The sequence below is a fragment of the Neopsephotus bourkii genome, unplaced genomic scaffold (genome assembly GCF_033783945.1).
Source record: "Neopsephotus bourkii isolate Nb327-2 ecotype Australia unplaced genomic scaffold, CSIRO-AGI_Nbou_v1 NB_463, whole genome shotgun sequence".
In the NCBI taxonomy this organism is placed as follows: Eukaryota; Metazoa; Chordata; class Aves; order Psittaciformes; family Psittacidae; genus Neopsephotus; species Neopsephotus bourkii.
In genome coordinates, this window is record NW_026900965.1 from 1251552 (window position 1) to 1264309 (window position 12758).

The following is a 12758-nucleotide window of genomic DNA, read 5'->3' on the forward strand; positions in this document are numbered from 1 at the left end:
GCTCACGAGCACACACGAGAGCGTGCCCAGGCACGTGCAGCTCCATGCCTGTGCTGCCAGCCTGTGCTGCATCTGCACGTGTGTGCAAGCAGGTACACGCACGCACGTGCTCGCGGGCACCCACATGCGAGTCTCTATGTGCAGGCATGTGTAAGCCCATCCCAGCAGCACCCGCTCGAAGGGCTCGGTGCCCGGGTTGTGCATCCGTGGGGGTCCCCGCATCCCCCCACCGAGTTCTGGTTGCTCCTCTCCAGAGCCTGGGTTTATTTTTAATCCCGTCGAGCCCCGGGTGATTCACGCGGCGCCGCCTGCTCCGTGCTCACCGAAATAGATGTGCTGGGGAGAAGAGGCCACACGAGGAGGGGTCTGTGCCACCCCTGCCACGCAGGCACGGGGCAAACACCGGCTCTAAAGCACCAGAGGCCGGCCCAGGAGGTAAAGAGGCTGCTCCACAGCTCCCTGAGGCCTTTGTGGTGCCAAGTGATGCTTCCCAAAGTGGAGGATGCCGTGGGGATGCTGGGTGGTATTGGTGGGGACAAGGGGCAGAGCACAGGATGTCCTCATGGAGTGAGGAGCTTCCGATCAGTGCTTGATGGTGCTAGCACTAGTTACACCGGCCATCCAGAAAGCTTTAGGACTCAGAACCACATCAAATCACGATTATGATTATTATTACTTTGGTCTTTTGAGTTACTCAATCCAAGAGGATTGCCAGCACCGACAGGCAGCAGATCCTGGCTCACACTGCACTGCCTGAAATGCAAGATCAGGACAATACTCATGACCAAAACACGCAGGAAAGGGGCACAAATTCTCCATTGAGACTTGGGGGAAGCAGAGGAGCCTCTTTCCCCAGGAACCAGGGAAAATATCCTTCTTTTCATGTAGAAAAACATCCCCCTTTCCCCAAAACCTGGCTAAAGTTCCCTGTTCCGTGGTGGTTGGGCATCACAACCTACCCTCCCAGCCTGTGTAAGCTGCATCACTTCAGAGGAGCAGCATTTGGGCATCCTTTTGCAGGAGGGTGAAGACATGCAAGACTTGAGAATTACTAGCATTTTTAATGCCAAGTTTTAAAATTTATTTCTAAAGGTCAGATTTTTAAATTAAAATTTTCATTTTTATAGTTAAAATCTTACTTTTTAAATAAAAGTCCAACAACATTTAAAATTAAAGTTCAGCAATGAAAGGTTTCCTGCCATAGCAGCAGATCTCACGCACTTAATCCCAAAACAGTCTTCCCAAGAGATTCCCTGCTTTGAGCTGAGTGTGGTTCCCAACCAGCTGCAGACAAGAGCCACGACTCCAGCTCCATGGGACAGTGGCAGCACCAGTCTCTTCTCCAAGGAGCCAATATCCAGGAGGATGCAGGAGGCCGGGAGCTGAGCTCCCCATCTGAGGGCAGTTCACACCTTCTTGTCACCTCTCTGCAGGGTGGGAAGCAGGGACTAAAGCACAGTAGATCAGGTGGGCACCCAGCACGCTTCGGAGCAATGGGATGCTGCTTCCGCACTGACATCTCTGGAGCAAGCACCTGCACATCTCCTGCCAACAATAGCCCTTGCACGGTTGTAAGTCCCAGCTGAGCATGAAAAAGCACCTTTTCCCTCTTTGGGTCATTTATTTATAGATTTAAAGAATAAAAATAGAAAGAGGCAAAGGGTGCACGCTAAAGGGACAGAAACGTTCATTGCAACAAAGTAAGAGCAGAAGCTGGGGCAGGAGGGGCTAAGCCCAACCAGCAGCTCTTGAGGCAGAACCATCACTCCTCCGGCGTGTGCAGAGCGAGGGCAGTGGGACTCATGCTTCAGAACCCACCAAATTCATTTTCACAGTATCCAACATAGAGCGGCTGCGCCTGGACCCCGCGCCTGGCAAGAGAGGACAGAGAGGGCATCACAACACAGGAGGGACCTGGAGCTACTGGAGCGAGGCCAGAGGAGGCCATGGAGATGCTGCGAGGGCTGGAGCAGCTCTGCTCTGGAGCCAGGCTGAGAGAGCTGGGCTGGGGCAGCCTGGAGAAGAGAAGGCTCCTGAAGGGGAGACCTTAGAGCAGCTCCAGTGCCTAAAGGGGCTGCAGGAAACCTGGAGAGGGGCTTGGGACAAGGGCCTGTAGGGACAGGCCAAGGGGAATGGCTTGAACCTGCCCGAGGGGAGACTGAGCTGAGCTCTTAGGCAGAAGCTCTTCCCTGTGAGGGTGCTGAGGCGCTGGCACAGGGTGCCCAGAGAAGCTGTGGCTGCCCCATCCCTGGCAGTGTTCAAGGCCAGGTTGGACACAGGGGCTTGGAGCAAGCTGCTCCAGTGGAAGGGGTCCCTGCCCGTGGCAGGGTTTGGAGCTGAGTGAGCTTTAAGGCCCCTTCCAACCCAACCCAGTCTGGGATTCTATGATTACACAGAGGACACAGGCAGAGCCCCCAGTCAGGTCTCAGTGGTCACAGGGTGGCCATTGGTGGCTGTCCCAGGTGTGACAAGGAGGGAGAGGTTTTCATCCTGTGCTTGCAGACTTGTTTTTCTGCTCATGTGTGGGAGCCACGGGTAAGGGCAGGTTTCCTGGGGAAGCTGCTGCTGCAGGAGAGGTGGCAATAGCTGACACGTCCCTCTTCCTCAGCACGAAGCCCTCTCCTCGACAGAGCCGCCAGCCCACGCCAGCAGCAGGGTTTCTCTTCCAGCACTGCACAAAGCAGCTCTGCCTACGCACAGGCAGAGAGAAACCTGGGGCTCTCCGTGAGAACAAGGTGCATTCCGCAGCAGGGAAAGCCCACCTCACCCTGCCCGCCCTCCCCGCACCCAGCCAGGCGGCCCCGTGGCCACGCTCCGCGCTGCGGTGCGGAGGACGTTAACGTTACCCCAGGAGCTGGCAGCGGAAGGCCGCCAGCCGCACGTAGGCGTCCTGCAGGCTCCTCACGCTCGCGTTGCTCCACAGTCGCTCGGCCACAGCCCCGGCTCTCGGCCTTGGGGAGCGAAGGACAGAGGCAGAAGGTCATGGGGAGTTCTAACGCTTCCCACACAAAGCCCTGAGCTCCCCAGCACCTTCCTGACCGATGTCCTGCATCACGGGGCTGCTGGGTATCAAAAGATCCACACACAGGTCAGGAGCGGACCAGGGAGGACAGACACACAGCGGTGGTGCACAGCAGCACGTTACACTCTTACAGGCCCTCATGTAAGCCTCAGTGAAGCTGTTACTGGCACAGAGGCCTTGCCAGGGGACAGGGACAAGCACTATGCACAGAGCACACCCACAGTGTTTGGCACACACTGCTCAGTGGTGAAGGAAAGGGGTCCAAGCATTGTCGCTGTGACTCCAGTCAACCCCCCATGGCTTCTCTTACCAGAGCCTGGGGGTCAGGTTAGTGACGTCCACGTATTCACCCCACATGCAGGCCTCTCCACCGATCACCAGATCCTTCTGTTTAGCACTGCCTGCAGAGGACACAGCATTCAGGTGATGGGGTGTTGTATGAGAACACCCTGCCCACAGGGTGCCTGTAACACCCTGGCTCAGCCAAGGAGGCAAAAACTTGTCTATCTGAAAGCCCCCACTTCAAACCCCAGGCTGGGGAGAGCAGAGGTGTTCCCTGCTGGCAGCAAGGGAAAGGGACATAGCACAGGAACCAAGGCCATGGTCACTTAAGCACCTTCACACCAGCAGCAAGACAGGCAGCCCTGGCGCCACCTCCGAGGGACAAGTCAGCTGCCAGACGGGAACGGGACATAAGGAACACACCTTCGAACTTCAAGGGCTCCACTTGGTAGGCTGCCATCCAGTCCTGCCCGTAGGAGATGCGGTTGAGGTACCAGGGGGTAGAGAGCAGAGCGTGGTAGCCAGCCTTGGTGACATCTGCCATCTCCTCCATGTACGGCTTGGAGGCCTTCCACACGTGGATGATGGAGTCTGGCCTCAGCTGAAGAGGACACATGAAGACCCCATGTGGGATCAGAGCAGCAACAAGAGCACCGTGTCTCCCTGCCAGCAGAGCATTCACAGCTCCAAACACCCCAAAGGGAAACTGAGGCAGACTCTGGCTTGACCTTTGAGCCACTTCCCATCTTGTTTTGAGGAAGCAACAGAGAGAGGGATAAGCCCATTTGCACAGTGTCCTGGGCACGGTTCAAACAGACACCAGGGCCACCACGTGCCAGCCCCACCACAGCACCCCACAGCACCCCAGTGTGTCTGGCTGGGGTGCTGGCACTGCTCACCACACCACAGGCAATTGCCTTAGGGAAAGCAGGCAGCTCCCACCTTCACTCCATTGTCAAACACCTCCTGCCAGAGGATAGAACCTTTGCCAAGGGAAGAGACAATGTCCAGGAGCCTGGAATGGAAAGAGAACCAAGTTTTGGGTCATCCCACCTACACTCTCTGCTGGCTGCACACCGCTGAAGTAGCAGCATCGGTATTCCCAACACCAAGAGAGGAAGGTACTTCTAAAAGAGAAGGGAAAAAGCAGAGCCCCTTATGGGGCTTCTTCCTCGTCAGCCCCAGGCTCTGTGTGGTCAAACTCCCAGTACAACACCAGTAAGCTACTCCCTCTGGGGTCAGGGAGACTTTCCCAAATGGATGTTTAGATAGGATATAAGGAAGAAGTTCTTTCCTGTTAGGGTGGTGAGGCACTGGAATGGGTTGCCCAGGGAGGTTGTGAATGCTCCATCCCTGGCAGTGTTCAAGGCCAGGTTGGACGAGGCCTTGGGTGATATGGTTTAGTGTGAGGTGTCCCTGGCCATGGCAGGCAGTTGGAACTTGATGATCTTCAGGTCCTTTCCAACCCTAACTATTCTATGATTCTATTCTTTGTGCTCCTGAAAAGGAGATCTGGTGTCCCCAAAGCAGCAGAAGCCATTTCTGCTGGTCACATAGTGCAGCTGCAGGCCCAGGATGCAGCTGTCCTCACCTCTGGATGTAGAATGACTCCAGTTTTCTGTAATCTTCACCAAAGCCCATCTGCTTCATGAAGGCACGGATTTCTGGATTGGATTTCCTGTGCACCAAAGAGAAGAGAATAAAAGCACTGCAACCAGAGCTCTGGAGTAAGGCCAAGACATGGCCAAGTCCTTCCCACATCCATCCACAGCTATCCCAGGCGTTCCAAGAGCTGTGGCTGCACTGGCATCAGTGGCTTCCCACAACCGGCATGCCCATGAGCACAGAAACCCTGGGCAGCTAACACACAGAGCCCGGGGAGCAGGACACCAAGGACCTGCAGATGATCATGGCTCCAGTCCCAGATACTTCCCCCCTCCAGACCCCATCCAGACTGATCTCAGCCTCACCAGCACGTGAAGTCCACCTCGTCACCACCGAGGTGAAGAAAGAAGTCTGGGAACACAGAGCTGACTTCCTGAAACAAACTGGTCACAAACTGGTACGTGCTGTTAAGGACTGGGTTGATGGGCCCATAGGTCCCAGAAGGATGCTTGCCTGAATAGCAGGGAGTCAGGAGGCCTGGAGCACCTGGGTCATAATAAACACAGAACAGTGAGGAGGGGAGCAGATGTGGCCATATCACCCCATATAACCCCCAGATGCTCCTCAGCACAGCCCAGGGCCTGCCAGGGCACAGAGGACCTGAGCATGGCCCATGAGGCACAAACAGCAGCAGAATCTCTGGCTCAAGATGTCTGACCTGACAGGGAGGGATGCTGCTTTGGGGAGATTCCTACAGGAGCTCACACGCTGAGCAGTGCAGTGCCCAGCACCCTCTCCCAGCTCCACACACCCGCTAGAGGCAGGGCAACCACAGTTATGGATGTGACCATATGAAAAGGGTGTACTCCAGTGCATTTGGGAGCAGGGGAAGAAGACAGAAAGACAAGGCAATGTTTTCCTGGAGCTTCTCGTTCTTCCAGACATGGAAAAGGAGATACTTGAAGTAGAGAGAAGCGTGTCAGGACTGGGGTGCAGCTGAGCAGAGGGAGGAAGCTTGCTCAGCTGTATCTCTAGTTAAACCCAAGATCCTGGCAATACCCATGACCTTAGCTTTGGCAGAGCAGGTGTTCCCCCAAAATCACACTGATTGGCCCTAAGAAGAGAGGGAAATGCTTTAACTTTGGCTTTTGCTCAGAAGCTGGATCACTGCATCCCACTTCCCCCAGACGATGGTTTGCTCCTCCTCAAAGCCAGCCTGTGGGACACAGCTGCCCACAGCCTGAGTGTGGGATCCAGGCTGCAGATTCCCTTGCTGCCCCTGGTACAACTGCCCCCCCCTCACAGCAGCAGCAGCAGCAGCAGCATCAGCAGTGGGGTGTGCTCCTCACCCGGCCCCCAGGACAGCGTGTGCCCCGGAGTGTCGAACTCCGCAATGACCCTGATGCCGCGCAGCCGCGCGTACTCCATCACCGCCTGCACGTCACCGCCCGTGTACACGTGGCTCATGGCATTGAAGGCTCCCTGCGGGAACACAGGAACCTCAGCACCCTTCCCAGGTGCTGATGGAGGGATCTGCTCCCCCGGGGGATGCTCAGGGGGTTACCTGCTTGCTGAGCTCGGGGAAGGTTGAGCTCTCATAGGGGAAGGATGGGTCGTCCACAATGTGCCAGTGAAACACGTTGAACTTGTTGTAAGCCATGACATCCTGGGAAGGAACAGGGACAAGGATGAATATGCCCTGCCCCTTCTGAAAGGTCACCCAGCTTGCCATAGAAAGGGGACAAGGTCTCTCTGGCCCAAAAGGACAAGGCAGATTCCTTAAATGTGCCCCAGAACCCAAGAGGGATTCAGACACCTTTCTTAGACACACCAGCACCACAAAGAGCTGCAGAGGGCCCTGTTCTTCCTACAGCTGAGCACTGGTGGAGACCTGGAAGTTTAATTCTGCCTGGGATGAACACAGAACCACCACTCGCCTTTGTCTGACCTGCCTGGCAAGAAGTCACTGTTCTCCCTTCCCTCAGAAACAACCCAGCCTCAGAAAGTAACCTGCATTGCAGGAATCCAGGGGGGTCTGCCTCATCCTATTTACAAAGGGAGCTGAGAAATCACCCAAACAAGGAGGCTGGGAGTGATCTCAGGAGCAAACACAGCCATGTTTTACCCCACAGGAAACATAGCACTGGGAAGGGTCCGCAGCATGGAAGCGTTTTCCTGTGATGAACATCTGTGTATTAAGAATTGAGGTCATGCTGCCATCCCACCCCAGCCTGCTGCTTCATCTAGGGACAAGCAAGCCCGTTTTGCTCAGAACAGCCAGGTTTGATGAGCTCTTCCTCAGTGCGCTGTAGATGCAGGGGACACAGCTCCTGGGATCTTTGGAAAGGAGCAGCACACAGAAAACCAACCCAAAAGCCCTCCAGGCCACTCACAGAGGGCTCAGCTGTGGCAGCAGAAGGGACACCCAACTAGAGCACCTCATCCCCCAGCACAGGCACCCTACCAGCGTTTCCAGGATGGCTCTGAGGGGCAGGTAGTGACGAGAGGTGTCCAGCAGCAGTCCCCGGTGAGGGAAGCGGGGAAAGTCCACGATTTCTGTCTTGTTGATGTAGTACTGCACACAGAGAACACCAAGAAGTGAGCAAGGCTTTGGGCGACACAGCCATCAGCAGGGGACAACCAGGGTCACCTTTGTCCCCAGGGCAGGTGGGACGAGGAGGGGTACCCTCACTGCCCACACTAGAGGCTAGCCAGGGAGAGCTGCAGCACCTAACCCGCTCACAAGGCAGGATCTGCATTCATAAATCCCTGTGTGGGCTCTGGTGAGGCTGCACTGCTGGTACCTCCCCACAGGGACTCCCCATCCTGCCCCATGGAGGCAGGAGCACTATGGAGAGCTGCCTGCCCCAGCACTCACCGTGCCGTTCTGGTCTCTCCCAACGAGCTGGCTGAATGTTTCCAGGCCTGCAGGAAAACCACACACAGTCCCTTTCTCAGCACAGATTCCCCCAAAGGAACAGAGCTCAATTAAGAGCTAAGTCGATGGAAAGACAGGCACATCCCCATAGGCCTGAGGCAGGGAGAGTGGGAATGTCCCACAGAAAGCACACTTCACCTCTGAGAGCTCCCCAGACGGCATCAGCAGAAAGCAGCAAGGAGCCTTCCGAGACAGAGAGCTTGTCTGAAACACAGCATCAGAGAGGCTGGAGTTAGGTCCCACACTCCATCACGCGCTGCTGCAGGCCACAGCAGCACCGGGGCAGGTTTAGATGGAGCTGAGGAACAATTCCTGCCCCAGAGGTGCTCAGGCATTGGAACAGGCTGCCCAGGGCAGGGCTGCAGGCACCGTCCCTGCAAGTGTTCACACAGCGTGGAGACGAGGCCTCAGTGCCATGGGTCAGTGGTGGCCTTGGCAGGGCTGGGAATGGTTGGACTGGATGAGCTTAAAGGGCTTTTCCAACCTAGTTGATTCTATGATTCTATTCTAGGACTGGACCTTAGATCCCAGAGAACAGATTTGGGGGGTTCTTCTTTGTTTTAACCCTTTCCCATCGCTTTATCAGCACCCTTAGGGAAGTGCCTCCCCCCTGCCCGTTTGTCAATAACCCAGTGAGGATTGCTGCCACTCTGCAACTGGGGGCAAGTGCTCCACAGTGCTACTTCCACCTGATGGGCACAGGAACAGCCGCACTCCCTCCTGCTCCCAGGCTCCACACTTACAGCTCTCCTTGGAGTCCAGGTTGGGAAACCCATCACAGTCTGGTGTGGCCACAAAGACGAGGAGCTGAGTGCAGGGCAAGTCCTGGGATGGGTTCTCTGTGAAGGGGTCAGCTCCATTCCCTGCAAAGGACACAGACCACGGACATCAACCCCATCCTGGCCCTTTTCCCTGCTCCCAGTCCACCACAACCCTGTGGTGGGAGGCACAGGAATACATGGTTTTAACACACAGCACCGCCTCCCTCACCCCAGAGCAGGCACCGGGTGTTCAGCAGGGCCTTCCTTCAGACACAGGCAATCAGGAACACATGAGCTGATCCCAACCAAGCACAAAAGTGAGGAATCCCCCAGGGAAGGCTTTGCAGTGGAAGCTTAAAGGAGTGCACAGGAGACACATCAGAGCATGGCCTAGGAGCAGTCCCCAAAGCCTCCTGAACACCAACCCTGTTCCAGCAGGTACAACTATTCAAATCTTCTCTGGGGCGGGGGGGGTGAAGAGATTCATGCTTCCAAACTCTCCCGACCATGGGAAATGAAGCACAGCCCCAAAAGCTGTGCTACCCTCCCCACACAGCACAGACAGGGCAAAGAAGCCCTGCAGGAAAGGGTGGAGAATGAATCCAAGCCTGCTGCAGCTTAGAATCATAGAACAGTTAGGGTTGGAAAGGACCTTAAGATCATCAAGAGCATAGTGGCTGGAAAACAAACCTGATCATATTCAGACCCCCGGCAGGAGCTCTGGCCACACTTCCCTATCTTGGAAGAAGCACTTCCAAGGATGTACAAGCCCAAGACCTCATTGGAATCATTCCCCCAACTACCAGAGGCGTTCAGCCTTTGCTGAGACACATGGGTCTGGCCAGGGAGAGGGCGGGTTAGTGGGGTGAGACCCTGCTACTCACAGCCAACTCCATGTCTACACCCCACAGCATTCCCAGGAACAGTCGCTACTCAATACAGTCACTAAACATAAGGAGCTTGGCTTTGAGCGAGCCTGGTCAGAAGCCAGGCACCAAGCAGACCTGGGAGAGACAGTGTTTGGGGGGAATGCAGAGCCCATGCTCCCAAAGCTTGCAGGAGCCAGAGCCCCGCATTCCTCAAGGATGGAATGATGAAACCTCCGTGGAGAGCAGGGAAAAGGCTAGAAGATAGCCCTGTTTTGAGCTTTCCTCTGGTTGCAGACAAGCTGGTAGCCAAGGCAACCCTGCAGATGTGCGAGCACACGGCAGCACAGCAGGACCTGCTCCCTCTGCTCGGCAAGGCGCTGCTCACCAGGGACGGCTGCTCTCAAGCCTGGGGACACAGAAACGCTGGCTCTGCTGAGGTGCCACAACAGAACCGCTCCCACCACAACAACCACGTTTAAACCTGCCCAGGGACACACGGCCACCGCTGTCGCTCCTAGAAGGCTATGCAGGTGGGTGCACCAAGGATACGTGATCCATTCACCAGGAAGGCTGAAGGTGAAACATCATGGAGTTTACAGTCATAAACTGCAGGATAAGGGCACTAATAACTAACTGCAGGAGGTTAGCAGCAGGAAAACAGCGTGGGTGGCTTGAGTCCCACACAGAGACCGGGGTCTCTCGCAGGCTCGTTTTGGAGCTGTCCAGCTGAAAGACAAGAGACAAGGCGACAGCAGCAAGGGAAATTCAATTAGACATGGGAGTTAATTCTTCACCTGGAGGGTGGACAAACACTCCAGCAAGGACCCAGTTCTCCACCCTTGGAAATAGCATCATTCCAGCTGGAAACAGCTCCCAGAAGCTCGACCCAACTGCGAAGTAGGCTCCAATTTGGGTTTGGTTCATTTTGAGTAGGGGCTTGGCAAAGACCCCTATATGTCTCTCTTAAATTGGTCTCAGTTTTCGTGCTTGAAGACCAGAATGAATGGAGAGGTTGGAGAGAATCTCGCCTGCTGTTAAACTGACATAGCAGATTCTTGAGACACATGGGAAAATGGTTTCTGCTGTTTATTTTCTCTATTCATAGAAACTATTTCCTTCCATCCAGGGTTTCCATTGCCCATTCGTACTAACCACTCAGGTGGAAAGAAAAAGGGAAGGCAAAGAGGGAAAAAGCCTTAATCATGTAGTGTCATAAAGCAGGGTGTATGGAAAGCGAGGAGCACGAGCTCAGTCTCATGATCGCCCAGTTTCACCAAGTGATGTGATGCTCACATTTTCCCTCTGGGATGAACAGGAAAACGTGAATAATTCTATCAGCTGGTTTAAGGTTGGATCCTAGCAGCACAAAAGCAAGAAGTCTCCTCAGCTCCCAAATCAAACTGTATTTCTATCACTACTTACAAGAGTTGAAGAAATAAAATAAGCCAAACGGATTTTTCTCAGGGTCTCAAACTTGCCTTGGTCCAAGCACGACGAGCTCAAGACGAAGCCGAGTGGCTCCCAGTGCCACGAGCGCTGATCCGCAGCTCACACTGGCCCTTCAGCACACTTCAAGCCCATTCGTGGCTCTTCCTGATGAACGAAGCACCTCACGTTCCCCACATGCAGCGCTCCAGGCTGCCGCAGACCCATGCAGGCACCCAGCATCCGCATGCGCCGGCTCCACAGCCCCTGCACACAGCCAGGGACCTCCTGCAGGCACGCACTGGGTGCTGCCACAAAGAGGTCTGGGCACGGGAGCCTGCCCCAAGGCGAGCCCAGGCTCTCAAAGCTTCTGCCTTTCCCCTTCTCGCCCTACAGAGTCAGGATGAATCCATGAGCTACCTCGGCCAGAACAGCCACGCTGCCTCGGGATGCTTAGCAACCCTTCTGGAGAGCGCTCCACGGCATGGATGCGTACTTGGAAGGCACATGCATGAAGCAACACGGGTCTTTCTTCAAGGAATGCTTCACACTGCGCAGCAGGAGCTGCTAGGCGCAGGAAGAGTCAAGACTAGCAAAAACTACGGGACCTGAAGGGATTGCAACAGCAGTCGCAAGAGAAGGAAGGGAAATGAAGCCCTGGGGAGCTGCAACACGATGTGGAGCGGATAAAACAATGAGATAAAGTCTTGATAGCAAGACCCTAACTCCCTGAAAGCCAACCAGCTCCGCACTGAACTGCAAGAGGTGCGCGGCACAGGCGCTGCCCTTGCCGTGAGGCTCAACCCAAGCCACTGCGGCATCAGCCCGTGGCCACCCCCAGCGCCAGCCCCGCTGACCCGCGGCGATGCGGGGTTCCCAGGCACACAGCACCCAAACCCCCGCTCTGACCCCGGCACACACGGGGCCTTGGGGCTGGGGGTTCCTGCCAGAATAAAGCCACACACGGAAGTAACAACCGCGCTTCCAGCGGCGCCGAGCCCCCCGCCCCGCCGGCAGCCCCCACCCCGCCTCACCGGTCGGGCGGGCGGCGGCGAAGAGCAGCGCCCGGTACCGCTGGAACGCCGCCTCCAGCACGGTGCAGCCCGGCCCCACGGCCGAGCCCGCGGCGTGGCCGAAGCGGAACCGGGCGGGCGGCAGCAGGCAGCGGCCACCGCCGGGCGGGGAGCGCTGGACCTGCGGCCGCGGCCACACGGCAGCCACCGGCTGGAGCAGCACCGGCAGCAGCAGCACCGGCAGCAGCCGCGGCAGAGCCCGTCCCGCCGCCATGTCGTGCCCCGCTGCCTGAGGGAGAGGGCGGCGCCGCCCGCCAAATGGCAGCTCGGCCCCGCGGGGCCGGGCCGGGGCCGGGGCCGGGTTTGCGTCCCCCGGGCCACCGGCACCTCACAGCGCCCTCCCCCCAGCGCCGCCGGGAGCCAGAGCCCAGGCGAGCGGCTCTTCACTGTCAAATAAACCCACAGAGCCTGCCGGTGTGCTCGGTTCTGGGCCCTCGCCACAGGAGAGACATTGAGGGGCTGCGGCAGGGCCAGAGCAGGGCAGCGGAGCTGGTGCAGGGCCTGGAGCACAGGGGTGATGGGGAAGGGCTGAGGGACCTGGGGGGTTCAGTCTGGAGAAGAGAAGGCTCAGGGGGGACCTGATCGCTGCCTCCAACTGCCTGACAGGAGGATGGAGCCAGGAGGGGCTGGGCTCTGCTCCCAAGGAACAAGGGATGGGACAAGAGGAACCGGCCTCAAGCTGCACCAGGGCAGGTTTAGATGGAGCTGAGGAACAATTCCTGCCCCAGAGGTGCTCAGGCATTGGAACAGGCTGCCCAGGGCAGGGCTGCAGGCACCGTCCCT

At 56.7% G+C, this 12758-nt stretch overlaps 1 protein-coding gene across 1 annotated transcript; it reads right to left on the reverse strand.

Annotated features, from left to right (window-relative positions):
• Window positions 1-1601: 1601 nt before the first annotated feature.
• HEXA (hexosaminidase subunit alpha) lies at window positions 1602-12218 on the reverse strand. Its single transcript, XM_061349947.1, has 14 exons — window positions 11937-12218; window positions 8591-8710; window positions 7986-8051; window positions 7788-7834; window positions 7374-7484; window positions 6474-6575; window positions 6259-6391; window positions 5275-5455; window positions 4896-4982; window positions 4247-4319; window positions 3728-3905; window positions 3333-3423; window positions 2847-2951; window positions 1602-1871 (listed from the first exon to the last, which is right to left on the reverse strand). Exons 1-14 carry the CDS (start codon window positions 12187-12189, stop codon window positions 1808-1810), a joined length of 1611 nt encoding a protein of 536 aa, XP_061205931.1. The 5' UTR covers window positions 12190-12218; the 3' UTR covers window positions 1602-1807.
• Between the last annotated feature and the right edge of the window lie 540 nt (window positions 12219-12758).

Excerpts from the sequence above, each read along its gene's own strand:
- HEXA (XM_061349947.1), bottom strand. The coding sequence starts at position 12,189 with ATGGCGGCGGGACGGGCTCTGCCGCGGCTGCTGCCGGTGCTGCTGCTG. Across the intron at positions 6,392-6,473 it reads TCCCCGAGCTCAGCAAGCAG|GGAGCCTTCAATGCCATGAG; the intron begins GTAACCCCCTGA and ends GTGTTCCCGCAG. Across the intron at positions 4,983-5,274 it reads GAGGTGGACTTCACGTGCTG|GAAATCCAATCCAGAAATCC; the intron begins GTGAGGCTGAGA and ends TTTGGTGCACAG.